Source organism: Phlebotomus papatasi, chromosome 3 (genome assembly GCF_024763615.1).
Source record: "Phlebotomus papatasi isolate M1 chromosome 3, Ppap_2.1, whole genome shotgun sequence".
In the NCBI taxonomy this organism is placed as follows: Eukaryota; Metazoa; Arthropoda; class Insecta; order Diptera; family Psychodidae; genus Phlebotomus; species Phlebotomus papatasi.
In genome coordinates, this window is record NC_077224.1 from 70691281 (window position 1) to 70714276 (window position 22996).

Sequence of the window (22996 nt, forward strand, 5' to 3'; positions counted from 1 at the left end):
CTCTGTCGTATCTGCATTTCTTTTGTGTCAGCATTTCACGCAAAAGCGGACGTCTGTATTGTAGCTTGCACCAAATACAGATACAAAACAAATGCAGATACGACAGAGGTAGACGCAACCGACGTTTTCTGTCACTCCATCCAAATCTTTGATATTTTGGTTTAAATACAAAATTTGTATAATTTTACAAATTTGTTTCAAGATAACTTAATGGCGACCCCAACTTCAGCTCTAAATCGAATTTGCATGCATTCTGAGTTAGCTCACGTTAAAAATCTCACCCACAATAAGCTGATCTATAGGCTTATCACTAGCTTTCCTTCTATGTATCTTTTTTTAATAAACATCAGAAATAAAATTAAAAAGATTATTTATTATATTTTTTTTGTTTATTTATAAATTATTTCCCTGTAGAATTCTTAAGTACAAAATGGGGCTATATATATTCGCGGTGTAGTGATTTACCTGTAACTCGTTGATGTAGTCGAATATCCACTGACACTAGAACACTATCCACTCTGCAGTTCTTGGCCAGAAAGTTCTTTCTGGCCTGAAGAACAGCTTGTAACTCTTTCTTAACACATTGAAAAACAAAGAACAAATACATAATTTCAGAACACTCGATTTCAATTTGGTTTTTACACTGACTTCACTAACTTCTTGGAAAATTGCTCGAATCACCCGTTCAGCCCGCATGGAAACCCTTAAAACATCTTCAATTTTTTTTTACTTTATTTGTATCATTTATTTTTATACTTTCATATTTAAATATTTAATCATAATATAAAATGGTATAGCAAAAACCATAAAGCAACTTTATCGTGAAAAGAAACCATTTCGTAACTAATTTATTTTATTTTTTTTTCTCTATCCAATTTTCTCTCTTCTGAAATTTCGGAATGTCTTCTCTCTCGCTTATCTTTTTCTTTTTTATTTTATCTTCACATTAGTAAATGCCCTACAAAATCTATTTCCGATGAGAATGTAACTATCTCAAAAATCATACGATTATTATAAAAATGTTTGTGGGGGGGAAGGGGTTTGGAGAGGGAGAAATATCTCAAAAAATTAAGTACTAACATACGAAAAAAAAAATTGGATTCTTACAAACTACTTACACTTAATATTCTTTTCTTGAGTTTATTATTTTTTTTCTTCATTTTTAAAAATTGTTTCTTTAATATTTTGCTCAATCGTATGTTCTCTTTTTTTTACTATTTGGTGTTCAATTTAGTTTTTTTTTAGGATTTACTCACATTCAGTCTGATGTACAGTGACTGGAGCAAATATTACGACCATCTGGTATCATTGGCAGTTTCTTTTACTCTCTTATACTCTTTTTTTTTAATTCTCATCTAAAATTTAATAATAAAATTATTCGATTTTTTTTTGTTTCATTTTAACAATTGGAACAATTTCTATAATAAAAAAATATGACAGTCTTTTTGTGAAATGGCCGAATAGTTAAACTTATATTTGTTTTTTTTTTCGTTTATCGCATTTTTTTTTTGGAAATATTTAAGCCAGTCACTGTAGTTTATTTATTTATTTCTTTAATAAATTACAAAATGGGCCAAAAAATCAGTCAAAAAACATTCTTACGTTCAATATCTTTTCTTTATAGCTATTTTTTTTTCTTCTTTAAATACTATTCTTAATTTTCGTCTTTTTTTCGAATATGTTTTCTTCCTTCTCGTTTAATCGCTTTCTCTTTTTTCTTCTTTTTCTTCTACGAAAAGATGGTCATGGAAACAGTCGAGAATAATTTTTTCGTAATTTTATTTTTTTTTTAAATATATCTTTCTCAACATTACATAAAAAAAAGAATAAATGCTCAATTAATTTTTTCTTTGATTGAGAAATTAGAAACTTAATTTCTTCCTCGAGATTCAACTATTTCAAATTAAAAAAAAAAACAAATTCCTAAATTTCTTTGTTACAAAACGAAAAAATTCTAACCGTCACAGAAAATGTTCAAAAAACAATTACGACAATAAACTGATTACTAAAAAAAAACATTTATCACTCTTATCAAGATCGTCTTAAATACTGCTTTTAAATTCAATTATAATATCATTTCTAACTAATATAGAAGTTTTTCTTTTTTAAATCTTTTTTTGGGAGGAGAGAAGAGAAACATATTTGTTTTCCTTTTGTTTTTTTCTTTTCTGTGAAAATAACCGTAAAGAACAAGAAAAAAAACTATTTTCTTTAAAAAAAAAAAACAAAAAATAAAAGAGAAAAATCAAAGTTGAGAAATATTATCAAAGTTTTTACCGTGCGTGATTTGAAAGAACAAAAAAATTAGTCATCTAATTTACCAACTTTACGATTCTGTCTCCACTGGCTGAGCCACTGGAGACACCATTGGCTCCACGCACTTCTTCACAATCACCTCACTCACCTGCTCACTGGCTGTGGAGGTGGCTGATGCTGCTGAATCTTCGGCTGTTTTCTCCTCATTGGCCACTGGCGCTGTTGTGGCCTTTTCATCCTCAGCCTTCTCCTCTTCGCCATTGTGACCATTCTTCACTTCTTCAGCCTTGCCATTTTCTTCTGTCTTTTCTGTCACTTTTTCCGAAACTTTTTCCGGAACCTTCTCTTTTTCCGGAACTTTTTCCGGAACCTTCTCTTTTTCCGGAACCTTCTCTGTCTCTTTCTCCTTTTCCTCCTCCGCCGCCGCCGTCGCCATTTTCTCCTCTCCTCCATTGACTTTTTCGGGTGCATCACCATTTGTGGCTACCTCTGTTACCTTTTCTGTCTCCTCCGTTACCTCCTTCTTCTCCTCCGCTGGTTCCTCCTCCTTCGTGGCATCTTCTTCTTTTTCTGTGACTTTGGGCACAACAGCCGTTTCTTCCTTGACTTCAGGCTCCTTCTTCTCAATCACCTTTTCAACTTCCTCAACTTCTTCCACTTTCTTTCCATCCACTTCCATCACTTCCTCCTTTTCACTATTCCCATTGACCACTTCCTCCTCCTTCTTTTCCTCCTTCTTTTCCTTCTTTTCCTCCTTTTCTTCCTTCGTCTCCTCTTCCTTCACTTCCATTTCCTCCTCCTTCTTCACTTCTTTCTCCTCCTCTTTCACTTCCTTCTCCTTCTTCTCTTCCTCCTTTTCTTCCTTCTCCTCACTTTCCGTCACTTTCTCTTCCACAGCCACTTCTTCTTCCTTCATCGTCTCCTCCACAGCAACTGTCACTTCTTTCTCCTCTTTGACTTCATCCTCCTTCTCTTCAATGACTTTTGGCTCGGCCTCTGTAACTTCCTTCTCATCAGCCTCCTTCTCCACCTCCTTCTTCTCCTCCACAATTGACTCAACAGCATCAGCAACTTCATTCCCATCAACTTCCATCTTCTCAACTTCTTCTTCTACTTCTACCTTCTTCTCTTCTTTCTCCTCCTCTTTCTTCACTTCCTCTTCCTCCTTCTTCTCCACCACAACTTCCTCTTTTGACTCTTTCACCACATCCTTCACCTCAGGAGTGGTATCTTCCTCCATCTTTTCCACTGTGTCAACTTTTGTCTCAGTCTCTTTATCATCATCTTTCGTCACATTATCAGTCCTATCAATTTCAACTTTTTCCTCAACGGCAGTGTCACATTTGGGTTCATCGTCAGTCTTCTTGTCATGTGTTTCCTCCACCATCACTTCATCCTCTGGCTTCTTACTTGCTACGACTACAACTTCCTCCTCTGTCTCCAATTTGGCCACTTTTGCTGGTTTTGTGGTTTCCTGCAAAAACAAATACACCACAATACTAAAGTTAAGAAGATAACAAAAAAAAAAACCTGTGAACATATTGTTTTGCGTTTAAATATTTCACAGTTTGGAATAATCGTCGGAACAAAAAACACATTTAAAAACTAAAATCTCATCTAACTACAGTAGACTCTCTCTCAATCGGGAATATGGGGCGAAATGTCATCCGGTTTATCGATAGATTTTAGCGTCAAAGCCTTTGTAAATTCCACAAAAAGCGCTCAATTATAAAGAATCACGATAAAATAGGAAGAACTACAGCGAATTTGAGCGAATTAGCTTCATAATTAAACGTGAAAATCGTCAACAAAATTTGACGCCCGATTGAAAAAGAGCCGATTGAGTGAGAGTCTACTGTAGATCCCTTTTCCTCAATTCTTAAATAAAAAGAGGTGACAATCTGTCCCAGTTTTGCAAAGTACTCAAACGAATGACATACTAGGGTACAATAAGATGAACAAAAGTAAAATACCAAATTTCAGTGCGATTCCAACATTCACATTACATATCAAGATTAATAAATTTCTTTAGTTCATCAATTCGAGCATACTGCAAAGTGTTCTTCCATTATTGTGAATTTCTTTTAATGTTTTGTAGTAAACAATCTTTTTGACCTGATTTATAAACAAGTTTTCAAAAAGTATAACCCGAAAATAATTATCAACTCATAATCGATTCATAATTTGTAACCGATTGGAACGGATTCAGGCTAGTGAAGAATTTCAAGACCTTTCCAACCAGGGGCATGACATTTCCTATGTTACCCATATGTTTCTAGCGAACCGAAAAAACTTTTGAGTTTATTAGCTGTTTTCTGTCATTGTAGAATGAATTAGCAAAAAATATTTATACAAAATAAAAGCCAATTTAATAATGAAGAGGCAACCGAAAACCCGAAATTGGCAACCTACGTAGTTGCGGAGATATCTCGTGAAATGTGTACGAAAACAGGGAAAAAATTACACTAAAACTGGTCGCATTTTTCAGAGCTAATGTCACCTCCCTGTTTCCAACGAATTCAAAATTGTTTCAATCGGTTGAGAAACACACTGAGCCCAAACAGAAGTAGATTTTGATTCTCCAATAGTGTCTTGGATAAAAGATAAATGGAACTCTATTTGCACAAAAAGTCGTTGAAGTTCGAAGAATTCAAATTCAATTTCGAATTTTCATATTAAATTTTCGAACAAGGTGGGGAAAATTTATCAAATATCACACTAAAAAGCTGCCAATGAGTAGAGATGGTAAAATTTCAGAAATTTCACGGCAGTCTCCACCTACTTTAGGCAGAAATTCATGAAATTTCTTGAAATTTACCAACTCTACCAATGAGTTACTCAGTGATTATGGAGTAATTAATTAATAGGACAAGTTGTTAGGATTATAGTAGGTGAGACTGTTAACTCTTTCCGGACCACAACATATCCAGCGAACGAATTTCAGTAAAACTCACTTTATTGTAAGTCTTAGTGGTCAAATATGATACTTTTGTGGAGAAAGATTTTTTTCCGCCTCTGGGAAATTGGAAAACTCATGGGTACCCTCGTCCCCAAAAGAACGCAAAGGATACAAACTGCAATGCCAACAGATTCCTCAAAATATTTCACACAAAAACACTTTAACACACATTTCTCTCAACACGATGTTATTGCAGATACATTAAGCTTTCTCAAGAGCCAAAGAACACTTCCTGGATAATCAGAATTCACCAAAATCAGGAAGAATAAGAAAAACTTCCTTGAAAGCAATTTCCCTCGCTGCCAAATGTCAAAATTTTCGGCCATATTGGCAAAAATTTCGCTCCCGCTTGGAATTTTCTTACAAGATTGGTGTCAAAAAGCAAATGGCGGGCATTGGCGGGATAACCTTACATTTAACCTCTAGATTTTTGTGGATGAGAGTACCCATGAAGTTTGAACAAGTTTTTTGAAAATTTAAGAAAAAAATATTTTTCGAATTTATGCAATCTGTAATTGTTAGTTATCATACTTATTGGCCCCGAGAGGTTTTTCCTTATTCGGGTCTAGAAAAATACAAAAAAGTCACAATATCTGAAAGGAAGCAGAAAATCGAAAATTCACGATTTTTGACCAAGAATATCTTAGCTCAGGAGTTAATTGGGATCCTGCAAAAAATATCCTAGATTTGGACATCCTTATTGTTTGTAATCATCCACAAGAATCGGAATTTTATCGATTCTAGATAGTCTAAAAAAATTGTTGTTTCCATGGGTACCCAATGTCCCAAAGGAGACGAAAGAGTTAAATAATAATAATGTAATATGAAAGAAGTTAAACAAATTTAAATATTTCATTTAAATTCCAAAATATTGTTTTATCCCTAACATCATTTCATTGTGTGTCTTCAATAAACATATTCTACAACAACATTATAATAATTAAACTCGCAATGTTGTTCTGAATTTTGTGATAGTGGGAATTTTACTTGTTAAATTTCAGATTTTGTGTCGTTAATTAATTTAATCGTGGAAGGGAAAAAGTGTAATTTTCGATTAAAGATTGTCGTAAGCTTTTCTTTAATTATTCTTCTGTAATTCAATCCAAAAAATGGTAAGCAGAGTAGTGCGTGGAATAGCGACTCAAGAAATTTAGACAACCACTAGTCCAATGTGTATTTGCAGCTATTCTGAAAGCCGCATCAAGGACCTTTTCCATCAAGGTGCCACAACGACCCGTAGAGGAACTCAGGCTTTCCCGCAAGGGGAGTTCTGAACATCCATTATTATTTTTTATTATACAGGGATAGGGCTGTCAGTCCCATTCCCCGTGTAATCAAATGCATTGAAGCTCACTGAATGCAATTCGAACACCTTTAACGCCAGAAAAATTCCTAGTGACCTAAAGGGGATTCAAACCCGAGACACTTGCATCATAGAGCGAGTGCTCTACCACTTAATCTATTAAGTGCCCCAGTCCATTGAGTTCACCAGTCCCAATGCGTGGGCCTACTTTTATGACCACCTACTCTAATAATATTAATAAGAATAATGGGACCTTCCGTGGATCTTCCCATTAGTCGACCCAAGGATCATTAACATGCCCCCATTTTCCTTCAACCCCTCCTCTACTCTTCGGAAACCATGTTTTTTGGAATTTCTCGAAAACGCGTCGAACGATTTTTTTTCATTTTTGGATATGCTTTATAGATTACCTAGGTGGATATTTCATCCCGTAAGTTCATACTCGAATATATCGTTGAATCATTCCTAAAATAACGATTTTGCAAGGTAAAGGGTTAAAAGGCCTGTAAATAGAGCATCCTTTCTCAGCGAATGAGTCATGTTTGAGCTCATTGGAAAGGTTTTGGAATTCCTGACGAGCCTGAATCGATAATGTACCGGTAATGAACCGATAAGTAATTTTTGTCCGAATATCAATTCTATTACGTTTACAACTATTTTGTGGGACCTTTTGAATGATTTATGAATCGGTTAAAATCGGTTGAGAACCGGTAAGACAAGATTTTGCCAGAGGTTAGTTCTACATTTCGGATTACCGATGCATCCAGGCCACGAATTGGGCCCCTTATGCTTCCCCACTCCTATTCTATTTTATCCCTCGATACGGGTAGCCGCTCTATATCACAGCTCTGTGGGCAACCAGTGCCGCTACTATATCACAGCATCCCTTCTCGGTGTGGGTTTAGGATCAATGACTGTGAATATTTGTATCGACTGAAGTACCACTTTCATGCCGAAACTCGTTTTTGTACCAGTCTCTATTGTTTGTTTAGGCGGTTCACTCTTTTGCCAATATGCACCATTGACATTACTGTTTATTCATTCACTGGACGAATTCAAAGCCGATATTGCATGAGAAATCTTTTTCTGCTGCTGCTCAGCTTTGAACCCAAGACCTCACAGTCATAGAGCCACTACTCTATCCACTGACCCACTTGAGGCTGGTTGAGAACGGGCAAAAGTTAATGGAAAAATACTTTTGACATATAGCATCTTAGTCACGAGTAGAGTTGGTAAATTTCAAGAAATTTCATGAATCTCCGCCTAAAGTAGATGGCGACTGCTGTGAAATTTCTGAAATTTTACCATCTCTAGTCACGAGTTCAACCACTTCGAAAAGCCTGGGACGCTTTGCCACCCCTTCTTTAATTTATTGATATAGTGTAGGGGGCAACGGCCCTGCCATGCGTACCTTTTCATCCCTGTGCCCTTGATTGTCATTTGTATTTATTTTAGAAATTTAATTCATGCATAACATCTCCCATTGAATTTGCATGCAATCCCTATTTTACTCGCGTTAAGAATCTCACCTACAATAAGCTGATCTGGGCTTATCACTAGTTTTTCAATGCAAAACTAAGATTTTTTCTCCAAAAAATCACTACTTTATCGACATTCTTTGCAAAAATCTGCTAAAGAAAAAAATTACAATTTAAATTTCTTCAAAGCGAAAAGCATAATCATAATTTTCCATCAAATTTATCTCATTCATTTCATATTTTTCGCCATGAAGTAAATTTCTAGGCTAAATTGTAACTCTTCTCTTCTGTAGATTCCATTCTTGAATTAATCTTCAAAAACAAATTACTTAAGTACTCCCTCCTCCAAAAAATTAAATCGTCGGCTCCATTCCATACTATGCTAAGTCGACTTAGCTTTATATTACTCCGAGAGATATGTTGTTCCTGAGATCGAGATCTATAATTTCTGAAAATTTGGTTGTCATCCGGCGTTCGGGTAACTAGATATTTGAGACTTTCGAAAAAAAATTTACACGCACAGCATAGGAAATCGCCAACTTCAAATGGCTCTCCTGAAAAGTTGTCATTCTGAGATAGCATAGTATGGAATGGAACCGTCGAAATATAAACATACTAATATTTCTCTAAAAAGAAATACGATAAGACAATATTCAACAGTAAATAGATAAAATTTTTATTTAGCAATCTTTTTTAGTTGTACCTGCTTCTCTTCGACCTCTTCCTCCTGGATCTTTCTCTTTCCCGTGGTCACTTCTTCCAAAGGGAGCGTCTCAAATGTCTCAATGACTGGAAATTCTTTCTTTTCCTCATCCGTAAGGGCATCATTGCCTGGCCTCACAACAATCACAACATTCATTCCGGCATCTTGAGCAGCTTTTGCCTCTTTGACAATGTCCGTGAGAAAAACAATCTCATCGGGAGCAAATTCAATTTCCTTTGCAATGGCCTCATAGCTTTTTTTTTCCTGCTTAGCACCGATTTTCGTATCAAAGTGTCCAGACAAATGGGGCAATAGATCACCAGCTGAAGTATGACCAAAGTGTAATTTCTGTGCATTGACACTACCACTTGAATAAATGAAGATTTTGTGGCCGGTTTTGGTCCAATTCTCAAATGCTTTGGGTACATCATCGTAAATGCTGCAAAGCAAGAAAGAAAAACCTTGTAAATTCACATGAAAACCTCATAAATGTTCGGGAAAACTTAGCAAATGTTCATAGCAAGGACAACAACCACGGTGAAAGTCCATGAGATCTTTTTTTCTTTTTCAAAAATACTTACTGTCCTTTGATGGATTCATCCTTGTATCCCACCTCCCAGATCAAGCCTTGGAGTGTCTTGAGAGGTGTAACTTTGCGGTCATTTGCCATCAACCATTCCACACTCCTCACCACAGATTCAAGCATTTTTGTCTTGTCTTCATCTTCACCCAAGACAGGCACAGCACCTTCAACTTTTTCCTCCACATCCTTCTCAGACACCTTCCTCAGTTCAATCACAATCTCCTTCACATCATCCCTGTCCCAGTTGTCCTGCAGGAACTTCTCCACATTCTTCAGTGCATACGGGAAGAGGGTTTCCTAGGAGAGATTCAAAAAAACAAAAATTAAAATAGAAAATCCAAACTCAATCCTCTCCAGGAGACATAGAAAAAGGACACAATGAGGATCAGACTAAAGAATAATTCCACCCTGAATAATATCTCTCTCCTCTCTCTCTCTCTCTCTGTCTCTACTTTCCTCCTTCGTCTCTACATTTACCATGTTCTTTGTCCATCTTTTTTCCTGCTCAACTCATTTGCATCTGGCGCAGCTTTCACAGCCGCTTTTTGCAAGTGTGCCTGGCCTCTCGTTTCTTCGAAAATGCAAAGAAAACACTTTTGCGACCCCTTCAATTGAGTTCTTTTGTTATTTCTACCGGCCGTGTGCCGTTAACAAAGGAAATTGTATCCAAATTTTTAGTTATAAAACTAGTTTTTCTTTATACAATTGTTTTTCTTCCTGATCCTGCGTAAAATGATTCAAGGATAATACCAGAAAAAAAGACTAGGAAGTTCACTCGAACTTACAAATCTTAATGTTTATTGTAAAAATTACTCAGCTTGAGTTTGAGTAAATCTCTAAAGGTCTTGTTTGAAAATAAATTTCAATAGAAAATCTTATTTGATTCATGTATAACTTCTAACACACAAAAGATCTCCAAGTTAAGATAAAGGAACTTAGTTCCTGAGGTCGACAATCCGTATTAGAACACAACTTCAAAGACTTTTTTAAAGACTATTTTACTAATTTTTTAGCTGAGTTTCTTTCATAAAAAGAATAGAAAACGATAAAAACAATGAAAGACAAAGATGCCAAGTAGAGAAAAAGATAAGGAATCAACTTAAATAGCTTCGAAGATTCAACTTGAAGAAAATATGTAAAACCGAAACATAAACCAGAGAAAGGATATTTCCACCGTTTAATCCTGGTGGTTGGAATCAACACTCAGACGGCGATGGACGCATGGAAGGTGGAAAAGGTTAAGAATAAGATGAAATAAATTCAAATTCATAAAAATATACGGATCGACGGCGCAGAACCACGACTACGACCCGGCACAGAAATAACCCATTAAGGACAAGTGGAACACTGTGTCCTAAGAACAAAAACCATAATTTCGGACTATTTTAAAGAACAAAACAACTCTGTATTGGTTTTCTGACCCCCATTTTTTAATCCTCTTGTTCTTAAAGGGTTAACGCTTTAATGACGAGACAGTTTTCGCTGAGCGAAAATCAGCAATAAATATGAAACCGATAAACAAAACTTGTAAAACGTCATACATCTAACTTTCGAAAAGCAAAGAGTCTGATTTGGTGTATTTTTTGTCTCTATGAACGATAGGGACAAAAAAAGCCCAAAAATTTAAGCAATTTTTCTAACGATACCAATGACTGATAATTTTTACTCTAACGAAAAATATTATGTTTGAGTATTGTAGTGTCTTTTTCTAAAACGGTTTTGCTTTAAAAAAAACTGGAAGTATAAAAAAAAATTAAAATCAATTTTCAATATGAGAATTAAAAAATTCATTTTTGAGCTTAAATACACTGACTGAGAGAAATCCGAAGAAGTTGATATAACATTCCGGAAATGTTAATTTTACACTTCAGTATTGATCCGAAATCGGTGTAAATATTACCCTTTTTAGGTGTATTAGGGGTTGAAGTTACCCTTTTTCATGTTAATTTTACCCTTAATAAGGTGTAAAATTAACATTAGAAAATGTTAATATATTTTTACACCTAAAAAGTGTTAAAGTTCTGAGGAAAAAATGTTAATCGCACCCTTTTTTCTCGGTGTATTTATCATGTAGCAAATAGGTGGAGACTTGAAAAAAATATCCTAGATTCCTTCAACCTTCTACTTTGCAATTACGTACAAACATAAGAAAAAAATCAATTTAGGTAGTGAGGAAAAATTATTTTCTTTATGGGATACCGGTGTTCCAATCGTCCTTAAAGGGTTAAAACGTAGATATACACATCACAATAATTAAACGAGTCTATAAGGTAATGGTTTGTGTCACTGTCAGCCGCAAAAAGAGCTCTGCTTCACAGTTAAAATCAGTGATAATCCCAGATAAGCTTTTGGTAGCTGAGATTTTTTACAGGTGACCCGATTCTGAGATTCTGAGTACTGAAATTCTTTACAATGTGAAACGTCTCGAGTAAACTGTTCTTGACGGTCGAAATGCATAAAATTATCTCGAAGCGATTCTTTACTCCCAAAATTCAACTCACAATCGAATTTTCATGCATTCCGAGTTGCAAGCACCTCGAGTTGCACGCATTTCGAGGTCGCCTGTAAAGAATCTCAGCTATCCTTAAAAAGGCATTTTTTAAAGAAATTTCTCCTAGTGTGTAGAGATCTTAAGATTTTAGACATTTTTTGCATTTCTAACTGTTTGTCTTCTAGAATCATTCATTAGATTCTTAAAATGTGCCTCAGTCGTAAAAAATGAGGAATAATTATGTAATAATAGAAAACAGAGCAAACATCAGGTAAATTATAAAAATTGACGATGCAACTCTTGGCCCTTTGCGAGAAGTAAACAAGTTCGTGGAGCGGACGGAAAACGCGCGACCATGAACGCAAAGGTTATGGAATCAGGTCTCAGACCGCGCTCTTCATGTAGTTTTTAGAGTATTTGAAATCAAAATTTCGAAAATCGATTTTTCGATTAAATGTACCTTCGATTACATTAGGTGAAATTGGGGTGTTATAAAGCTTGTAGTACTTCACAAGAGCTTTCCAAAACACCAAAATTTTTCAAGTTCTGACAATTAGAACTGGAAATATGACCATTTTAAAATTAACTTTTTTACCCCTTATAGCTCGGGTCAGGGAAGTTGCGGAGACCCAACTTTTTTTTATCGAAAGCTCTTAGGCCCAGCTAAAACATACTAAAATTTGAGATCGATCGATGCCATAGGGGCTGAGTTATTGAGAAAACAAAATTTAAAGATGATTCAAAATAGCGGGAGGGGGGAGGGTTGGGAGGTGGGTCTGAGTTCACCTACAGGGTGCGTGCTTTAAATTGAGACATACTTCAAGGTCTGTTGGTGGCGATTCCTTCACTCGATAGATGTGGCGACAAGGCTTTCTCACAAGCTAGGTACATCAGCTGATAGTTTATAAGAAGAAAAAAATTGGAATGGTGAAATCAAGTGAAGAACACAATCGCCGAGTGGCCATTACTGAAGCCCTCTGCGCCGATCAGACTGAATTAGAAATAATTCAATTCTTCTCGTACACAAAACCCACAGTTTACCGTATCGCAGGCAAATTTCAGAAACCCAATGGGTCAGGAGACAGTATCGACATATCGATCAGGAAGAAACACGCCAGGAAACCTTTCGTGAGGAATCCTGAAATGATTCAACACGCTCAGACGATGATTTATGAAGATCCAAGGCCATCAATTCAAAAAATGGCATTATATTATAGCTTCTTTGCACCTACAATTTTTAACACTTCTGCTTTTAGCTGAGATTTTATATTATTTCAACTTCTGTGGTCCGGAGTGAAATCCGACTTCATCAGATCGGGCCCAAATTTGTATGCGCACATTAAAAATTGATTAAACGAAAGGAGATATCGAAAAGCGATGTTCAACAAAGAGTTTAAATATCATTCTAATTTCAAAGTTGCCCTACATTCAAAAGTGCCCCATTTCATCCTAAGGTCTCGTCCTCTGAAGCCTATTATCTAATTTAAAATAAAAACGAAGAGTTAACAACTAGCCTATTTTTACTATTACCCCCCATTCCCCTTACACCAAAATGGACCGGACTGTGTCAAATGTTTATTGAGCCATTTCCGTAAATTTTTAGAACTCTAGACAACGCAAAATTTTGGACAGACAAATTTGAAAGATCAAATTTTGGTAATCTAGTAATAATTTCGCAATTATAAAAGTTCATGGTACTTTGAAAATTATTTGATATTTTGATATTGAGAGTTACCCAGACTCCAAATTGGTTTAACTGAAATGAGGTTTTAATTTGAATTTCGGAATCCCGGAATTCTGCTATTTATGATCCAGGTTTTCCAGATTTTCACCAGAAGCACGTGGGATCCCAGGATTTTCGTGGCCCCGGAATTTTCAAGGTCCTGAAACATTCGGTATCCTGGGATATTTGAGATTCCGTGATTAACAAGGTCCAGAAATTCTTGATATTTCAGGATCTCGGGATTTTCAGGGTCCTGGGATATTCGGGGTCCCAGGATATTCGGTTTTTCTATATTAATAAGATCCTGGATTTCTCGAAATAATTCGATTTTCTGGACTTGTAATTTTCGGGGTCGTGGGATATTTGCAATCTCGAGATATTCGGGATTCCGAGATTAACAAAGTCCTGTAATTTTTGATATTTCAGGATTCCAGAATTTTCGATATTTCGGAATCCCAGGATTGGGATGTTCGGGATATTCAAGATTCCGAGATTAACTCTTTCGCGTCATTAGGGTCATATATGACCCGGGGAAAAAACAATTTCTTTTGACTATTTACATTAATTGAAATCTATCGGTTTGTGCACAACATCATAATAGAAGGATGTAAGATTCTTGGCTATTTTTTTCAAGACTCAAGATATTCAGGAAAAGAAAATATTTGAGATCAAAAATCACTAATTTCGAACTTTGTGAAATGACTTTTCTTTTTCAAAATTTTTTATATTCATTTATTTTTTTCAGCAAAAAGTTCTTTAGAAATACAAAATAGAATATCCAAAGATTGTATATTGCATATTTTGATATAATAAATTACTCTCAATTTTCCAGAAAAGCGTGTAGAATTTTAGGGGTCATATATGACCCTATTGTCCCCAAGGGTAACAGTGTTTTCGTCCCAAACCTGCAGCGAAATGTAGTTGGGACATTGTTTTTCTTTGCGAAATGCAGGTGGGACATCTTGCTCCTGGACATTTCGTCTTATATCTGATGTATTATAACATATTTTGCAATATTTTAGAGTATTCTGCAAGCGTCTCATATTGTGCAATTGTATTGTGTGTGAATAAATATGTGGATAAGTTTATTTTTGCCAAATACCACTCAAAATATTGTGACAGTGACTGTTCAAGGGATTACCAGGAAGATTCCTTGAACACCCAGGAGTACAGTGTTCATCACAACAATCCAGTTTGCCATGGTTTTGGCCAAATTAATAACTTCAAGCAAAAAAACTCTTAAAAAGCCCGTGATATAGATTTTGAAAATGGTAAATACACTTCCCTTGAGGACAACAGGGTCATATATGACCCGGGGTTTTTCCGAGTTTTCACGCAATGGAAAATTTTTTTCCTCTCTGAACTATTATATTTGATCATAAAGCATTAGGAAAAACTCAATTTTGCATGAATTCATCTGCTGAATAAAAGTGGGACGCGAAAGAGTTAATACACCTGGAATTTTAAATATTTCGCGATTTTCAAGATTTCGGGATTTTCGATTTTCGGGGTCCTCGGATATTCGTAATCGCGAGATATTCGGAATTCCGAGATTATTAACGTACTAGAATTTTTGATATTTCAGAAGCCTAGGATTTTCAATATTTCGAGGTCCTACACTGAGATAAATCCGAAAAAGTTAAAATAACATTCTGGAAATGTTAATTTTACCCTGCAGTATTGATCTAAAATCGGTGTAAATATTATCCTTTTTAGGTGTATTATGGGTTAAAGTTACCCTTTTTCATGTTAATTTTACCCTTAATAAGGTGTAAAATTAACATTAAAAAATGTTGATATATTTTAACACGTAAAAAGTGTTAGTTATGAAAAAAAAAGTTAATCACACCCTCTTTTTTTCTTTGTGTAGGAGCTAGGACATTTAAAATCCCAGGATAATTGTTTTTCGATATTATTAAGGTTCTGGGTCTTTCGAAATTCCGCGATTTTCGTGATCTCAGGATTTTCGATATTCGGAGTCCTGAGATAATATTCGGGATCCTAAAATATTCAATTCTCCAAGATTAATAAGATTCATGAGTTTTTCAAAATACTGCGTTATTTTCGGAATTTCGGATGCGTTATTTACGGATTTTCGCTGGCTTCTTTTCCTTATTTATTAATTTATATTTCTTTTTTTCAATACTCTGTAAATTTCGTGCTTGGCATTTTGATGATTTCGCGGAAAACTTTGTCCAGACTTGTCAATTCTTTCATTAAAGATTACTGTTCATCTCGCTTTTCTTTTTATCATGGGACCTTGTCCCAAATGGCTTACAGCTCAGTAAGAGCTAGCCATTTTTAACCTCTCACAATGCTGCAAAACAGTACAGTGCAAAATTTTCTGTTTTTGTTTTTTTCTCTTTTTTATTGGAATTTTGTGTATTCAAAGAAAAGTTCAAACATGTTTTTTACATGACTGACATATACAACCTGAGAAAGAGCTTTTCCACCGTTTTGCTCTTCGCCTACGCTAAGACGGCGGTGGACGCTGAAAACTACACGGGATCTCAGTTAAACGAAACTGTAGTTCGAAAGCATTGTTGATGAATAAATTTATCTTATGTTTTGGAACCTCAGGATTTTCGATTCTCATGGTCTTGGGATTTTGGAAATCTCGAGATATACGAGGTTCCGAAATTAATAAGATATTGGAATTTTCGATATCATTCTGTTTTATGGATCCCAGGATTTTCGGAGTCCCGGGATATTTGACTTGTTTTCTTGTTCAAAATATAAAAACAGAAGAAAGTATATCAGTGCCAAGCAATGAAGACCCAACAGTTATTTTTGAGTATTCATTAGCAGTCCACAAATTATTCATACTTTGTCATAAAAAGATGTAACTGTAAAAATTTACAAGTACCGGAACTTTTAAACTGGATTGAGAGTCCTTGTTTAAAGGTCGACATTTTAATAGTTTGTAAGGTCACAAACCCCATTTAAAAGACACACCAATTTAGTAACACTAAAAGGAGTCTACCCACGAGCAACCTCAATTATGTCCTCATTTGCAATCCGATATCTTTTGGGCTGTGATAAAGGTGTACACGGTAAGAGCCGTGTCAATAGCTTTGCAGATAAAAAAAAAAGAAAACCTGAAGCCACAACATAAAACAAATGCAAATGGTGTTCTACTCGGGCGCTCACCAGAGACATTTGAGAATTTCAGCTGATGAAGAGTCTTGGTTTTTTGAGAAAAAAAAAGAATTTCTATCTTGCCAAGTAACAGTATTTGTGAGACATGGCTTTTAAAGAGACACGGTAGTCTCTGCAAATATTGACGAATGTGCTAAGGTCAAAAACTCCATAATCTGCCTATGGCATTATTAACTGGATTTTTCCTTAAAAATATCACTCTAGGGATGGAACAATTTAAGAGAGAGGATGAAGAGAGTTTCTTTTTTTTTGGGTGATGGTTTTTGAGCCGAAGGAAGAGGAGGAAGAGAAGAGGAGCAAAGATGTTGAGAAGACAACAATAAAAAAAACGCGGGGGACGTTTTGCTATTCCTCTCCATCTTTTCTCAACACACATTGCAGACCATTTTTGCTGCAATTGCTTGGTGTGTCTCTTCTACAATCTCTGGGGCTCTTTTTTTTATTATTTATTTTTGGTCATAATGAAAACGAGCAAATGCTCGAGAATATGGGTTTTATTTATATCTTCTCTAAAAACAGGTTTTTTCGCAATTTATTCACCAACAAAGATGCACCCAAAGAAGAATGGCAAATAACGTGGACGAAGGTGCCGAATGGAGGAAGCCGAGAGAGAGGCCAAGTGGAGGCCAGAAGGAGGAAACGCGAATGCCAACCAGCCGGACAAAATATGCGTCTTGACCCAGCAATTTTCAGTCCCAGGAATGAGAGATTTATTGGAAGGAACCTTGAAGGGGGGAACTGTTATCATATTTTGGTCACATTTGTTTTCCGTTCTACTTTTAGGGCTTTGTTTTTGGGGGATATTGCGAGGAATCTCTTTCAGAGCCAGAAACCGCAGAATCCATCTTTATCGCGCATAATTTTTCCTGCCACTGTCGTCATTGCGTGATTCGGATTTTGTGGAGCCAAAGTGGGGGGCTTTCTCTTTTTTTTGTGTTATTGGTGTTTCTTCCCTCCCCAAATAAACTACCAATCCCCAAATAAGGAAGAGAAGTACTTTGTCTGGTGGTCCCTGACCTATCCTACTACCAGATACCTTATCGATAAGACAGACATGACAACCGACGCCATAATCCCTTTCTCAGTTTCTCCCCTTTCCCCCATTTTCACTACTCTTTTCCTCATTGAATCAATTTTCCAGCATCCGGAGGAATTTCGCAATTTCACCCAACATCCCAGACATTTCCAGCCTCGGCACTACCCACAAAGGTGTATGGGGATTTTTCGGGCAAATCCCACCCAAAAAGAAGCCCCACAGCCACATCCCAATCATCGATAAATCCAAAAAATTTTCCATGAAACATCAGACATGAAATAGACAAAAAGTTCGACCATTTTGGATTGTGGAGAGAAGTTCCATTGCAAACGCCCGAGCTTTAGTTCCGTGAGCACAAAAATGCCTCAAGACCATTTTTCTTCCTCAATTTTCCCAGCATTTTCCACTGATAGTACATCCCGAAATCACGCAAAAAGACCCCCCACTTTGTGTTTAGCATCCCAAATAGCTTTTTCAGGGGCATTTACCCGGGGAATTTGCAAAAAATGCAATAAATGTATGGAATGCCGGTCGCATGGTTGCTTCTCTACCTTTCGGGGTTTGGGGACAAAAATGGTTAAAAAAGATTGATAGACTTACTTTTACAAAGTCAATTGACGTTGTTGTACCCTCAATGTCGCAGAGGATTGCTTTGGAATTCACAGTATTTCTATTAAATTCCATTTTGAGATGGAAATTCAATTGATTAATCTTGATTTAACGCAGTTTTTTCAGCTTTTTTCCCGAGAAAATACTTTTCCTCCGCTACCCTGCACAATGTTCTCACACTTTCTAGCACCGTTGTCGCATGCAGCAGTTGTCAGCACTGATTTTTTTGCATCTTACTTTTTGCACACCATTTTTCTAGCAGTCTAGGATCTCGCCGAGATGGGGAATTTCAAACTGGAAAAAGCCGTTATAAATGCAAAATTTTATTCATTACGATTTTCACACTTTTCTTATTTTAATAAATCCCTGAGATGCTTTGGGAAGGATTTCTACTTCCCAGTGGGGTTGATAAAGATAACATCGTCTGCAATAATGCTGGTACTGACACGTTGCTTCCCTTCTTGGTCAGTTATTTCGCCGTAGCTGATCTTCCCCTGAACCATTGCTCTCTGCCCCCGGCGGAGGTAGGACATCACTGATTCCCTTAATTGAGGCTTAAATACAACAATTCTGTGCCAATCTGTCTTCTGTGACCAATCCCCGGACTCGTATCTGAAAGAAAACTCCTATAAAACCCCCTGAAAATTTCTGAAAAATACAATTTACCTGTAATTCTCATGTGTAGCCAGAGAAAAGGTGACGACAGGATGTTCCTGGGATCCTCTCATTTGTGGCTCAATCCCAACACGTCCCAGAAGAGTAACATTGTTCACAGCTGCCAAAAGAACCAGAGACATAAAACATCAAATATTTTCAAACAACCCCCTTTGGAAAAGACTCACTTTTCTCAAATGTTTGTGGTTTTTCATCACTGAACAGGCGACATCCTCCAATTTGGCTGATTTGCCCAGGAAAACATCCCCTATTTAGGCTCCTTAGCATCTGCAAACATAACCTCAATTCATAAATATCTCCATTTTCCACTTATTTCATCAAGCTCATAGTGAAATCCTACCTGAGCTCGAAGAGCAAACATCCCTGAAGCTTTCACAACAATAAGTAAACACAAAAAACGTGAAAAATGCGCAAATTTCCCAAACAAAATACTTTGCACTTGAACTTTTTCCGCGAAAATGGAGGACAAAGTGAAATGTCAAAAGGTTGTGACGTCAGTGGCGGAATTCGCGGCGTGATTCTCTCTGTTTTGCTTTCTTTTCACCCCTTTTGTTTTAGTTAATTTCCCAGTGCAATTGCTTCCCAAGTAGCCTCGGATATGAATGAATTTGATGCATCATATGTCTCCTCACGTATCCCCCTGAAAGTGCCACCAGATATCCAAGAAACATCGCTGGAGGACAAAGAAAATATCAATCCTTGTGATATTTTCTACAATTTTCTCTCAATTGTTATGCGAGTGGTGTCCTTTGGGGTTACAATTTATGTTGCAATCCAATACTACAATCGTGGGTATGCCAATTACATGATATACACCCTTGCCTGCTGCATAATTCCCTGGATATTGACACTCCTGATCAGCTGTGAAGTGTAAGAGATTCTCTGAAGGCCTTCCGGAAGACTTTTTTTCATGGAAATTGTCTTTTATTTCTATTTTTTCAGGAGGTCCAGGGATGAATCTCTTAGGAATGAACGAAAAGACTGCTGTTCCAGAGCTGCCTGGAATATTTTTCTCAACATTTTCCGGTAAGTTCAGAAAAAGGAGAGAGAAAATTCAAGGTCAGGAGTTGCATTTGTGCTTTTTCCACAGCTACTGGGAAACTTCTGTGCTATCTCTGAAGTATTGGCTGGCCAGGAGGAGGAATCAGAAGGAGAGAGCTGTGAAATACTACAATAGACTCCTTCAGGCAGATTCTGATGAGACTTTCTTGCGTCTCTTTGATTGTTTTCTGGAAGCAGCGCCGCAGAAAGTCCTTCAGATTGCCATTTGGCTATCCGGGGAGGAAACCATGACAGTGTGGCAGGGATGTCTACTGGTCAGCTGTGTTTTTAGCATGGCCTACACGTTGAGCTCTCACCAGAAATGCCTAAGACTGGCCACTCCCTCCAAGAAACAGATCAAAGTCATCGGGCAAGGGTTTCACATTCTCTGGAATTTGTTCATGTCCCTGGCCAGAATCCTGGCAATTGCTCTTCTTGCCAGCATTGGTCCCCTTCTCACCCTTCTCTGCTGCATCATTCACGTGCTCCTCTTTGGCCTGTACATCTTCATTTCCGATAGAGCCAATCTCAATCTCTGCAGCTACAATTTCGCCACGAAATTCCTCTTCTCCCTGACCATCGGAACTATTTTTCTCTTCCATCTGATCCCCGTTAAGGAAGGACCTACGCGCTACCGTTACGCCACTTTCTACTCCATCTGCTTCGTGGAAAACGTTGCCTGCCTCACAGCCTACTACTTCTACGCGGACTGGAAGCTGATGCCCATGTACTTATTCTACTTATTCGTAGCAGCTGTCACTGGTCTCTTCATCCTGGGCATCAGCTTCCAAGTCGCCTACTACAAGTGCTTCCATCCAAATGTAACTGCCAAAGTTGCCAATCGAGAATCTCTACCACTTCGTGTTTCCCGTGACCAAAATGCTCAGTAATTTTTTTTAAAAATATCCAGACGATATTTTTTAAAAACAAAAAATTAAAACATTTACCGATTTTTTATTTTTTCTGATTTCTTTTTCTCCGGCTTTCTGAACTCATGCTTCCTCTCGCCGAATTTCCTCGATTTACTACTTTTTCTGCTCGACTTTACTGCAATTTTACTGGATCCTTCATCCCGATGAGATTCCCTTTGTTTCTCAATGCGCCTCAGTTGATCGGAACTTCCCTTCAGACTTTTCTTGATCTCTCTGTCATTGTGACTCACGGCGGATTTTAGAGTGGACATGAGGAATCTCTTGTTGGTCTTCTTCAATGGGCAGGGTTTCCAGCCAGAAGCTCCAATGACCTCGGCCCTGGCAGCAGCCTTGACAAGTTCTAGGTTCAGCTCCTCAATGGCGAGCCTAAAAAGACGAATTGAAACTGTTTATCTGCATGTTTTTAATCCAGGATTTCCGCTTAACTCACTTTCTAAGCTCCTCATCAGTCAATTTTCTCTTCTGCTTGAACATTTTGTGGTCTTGGAAGTCTCCCATCGCGCCCCCGATGCAAATTTTCTCTCAATTTTCCAAACAAAAACAAAACTTTTGACGTTTTAGGCTCCGATGCAGGTTCCTAGACGAATTCTAGCAGTGCAACTGGTCTAAAACAGCTGATTGCAAAATTTGAATATTTCAAATCTTTCAAATTCAAAAGCAAATGTTCAGTTAGGACCGGGGTAGATTATCCAGGGGCGAAATAGGCAGCAACAATTTATTTTTCATTTAGAAAAATAATAAAATAATATTTTTCATTCAGTTTCTTTATTCTCTGAAATATTTATTTATAGGCATCTAAGGCAATTTGAAAGTATTTTTATAATTCGAAAAAGTTGTATTTTTTCTGTTTTTGATCTTGTAGAATTTAGGTTAGTTAATCATTCATCCTTACTCCAAAAAAAAGTTTGTAAGAAAATGTCTTCTAGGATAATTATGATCCAATAAAGTCGAAAAAACCATCCATTCTTCATTATCTCTTTTAATTTTAGGCGGCGCTAGGTGAGAAAATATATTTAAAAAATTTGAAATTCTTTTTGCTTCTAAAATTTTACATTTCAACTTTTTTCAATTTTTTTTTAATAAAATACACAAAGTAGAACGTCATATCTATCAGTAAAAAATAAATTAACTTTGGTCAGATAACTTTAAATCGGTATTTTGCTTGGAAATGAGTTTTTTGTACAAATATTTTACGTTGCTTTTTCTCTGACCTGTAACACAAAACCAAAACTGGGGATAGGAACTAAACGAAGAGTCAAAATGAGTTTAAATTTCCTTTTGTAGAAGAAATCTCTTCTTTATAATGTTTATCAAGGTTGATGCAAAAGATCATAAGAAATAAAATATAAACATATTTCAATTTTCTAATTTTTTTAATTCCTTAATTGTTTGTCCAAATCCAGATTGTTTAGAAAAATACAGGCGCTTAGAACAATCAATTGTTGTTTTTTTCGTATAGTTCTTCACATAATCCTTTCAGTTTGTGCATTATAGTGTTCAAAATTTCTTCATCGACATCAGTGTTTTTCTGTGGATTTTTAATTCTAATCCAGTGAAGATTCTGGAATTTGGGTCGGGGCGTTTGATGACCTGGCTGCATATTCTTGATTGTGAGCGTCGAAGTTTGATGGTGAAATAAGCTCTGGTACTTCAAGTTAAGATTGCGAAGAAAGGATAGGAAAGACTTCGGATGAAAGTACAGGATTCGGAGAGGGAGTTTTCTGAGAGCTGCGGAGGTATTGGAGGACAATTTTCTTTTGCGGAGGCAGCCAAAATCCCTAACGCCAAAATCTTGAAAGCCAAAATCCCGAATGTTCAAAATCTTGAAAGGGATGAAATTAAATGGAGGAAAATGTGTAGAATAATTTCCCAAGACACAGACAATTTCCCTTTGCCTCCAGCAAGTGCGGGTGTAATCGTGAGAGTAGCTTTTAAGAATTCGGGATTTTGGCTTTCGGGATTTCGACCGGGACCGTTTTTCTTTATTGAAGCTCTAATTGAAAGATGTAAATGATGTCAATGTTGATGTTCTGGAATATGGATTTGAT

The 22996-nt window shown here is 36.6% G+C and overlaps 4 protein-coding genes across 4 annotated transcripts; 1 reads left to right on the forward strand and 3 right to left on the reverse strand.

Annotated features, from left to right (window-relative positions):
- Positions 1–719: 719 nt before the first annotated feature.
- Positions 720–18514, reverse strand: LOC129808194 (enolase-phosphatase E1-like). Its single transcript, XM_055857962.1, has 4 exons — positions 18292–18514; positions 9281–9579; positions 8700–9138; positions 720–3730 (listed from the first exon to the last, which is right to left on the reverse strand). Exons 1-4 carry the CDS (start codon positions 18373–18375, stop codon positions 2327–2329), a joined length of 2226 nt encoding a protein of 741 aa, XP_055713937.1. The 5' UTR covers positions 18376–18514; the 3' UTR covers positions 720–2326.
- Positions 18515–18605: 91 nt separating this feature from the next.
- On the reverse strand, positions 18606–19391 carry LOC129808198 (single-stranded DNA-binding protein, mitochondrial). Its single transcript, XM_055857967.1, has 4 exons — positions 19316–19391; positions 19143–19242; positions 18967–19075; positions 18606–18912 (listed from the first exon to the last, which is right to left on the reverse strand). The coding sequence occupies exons 1-4, from the start codon at positions 19334–19336 to the stop codon at positions 18690–18692; spliced, it is 453 nt and encodes a 150-aa protein (XP_055713942.1). The 5' UTR covers positions 19337–19391; the 3' UTR covers positions 18606–18689.
- A 182-nt stretch (positions 19392–19573) lies between these two features.
- Positions 19574–20958, forward strand: LOC129808196 (XK-related protein 6). Its single transcript, XM_055857964.1, has 3 exons — positions 19574–19845; positions 19918–20001; positions 20066–20958. Exons 1-3 carry the CDS (start codon positions 19574–19576, stop codon positions 20904–20906), a joined length of 1197 nt encoding a protein of 398 aa, XP_055713939.1. The 3' UTR covers positions 20907–20958.
- On the reverse strand, positions 19683–21523 carry LOC129808199 (protein POLR1D). Its single transcript, XM_055857968.1, has 2 exons — positions 21379–21523; positions 19683–21314 (listed from the first exon to the last, which is right to left on the reverse strand). Exons 1-2 carry the CDS (start codon positions 21444–21446, stop codon positions 20960–20962), a joined length of 423 nt encoding a protein of 140 aa, XP_055713943.1. The 5' UTR covers positions 21447–21523; the 3' UTR covers positions 19683–20959.
- Between the last annotated feature and the right edge of the window lie 1473 nt (positions 21524–22996).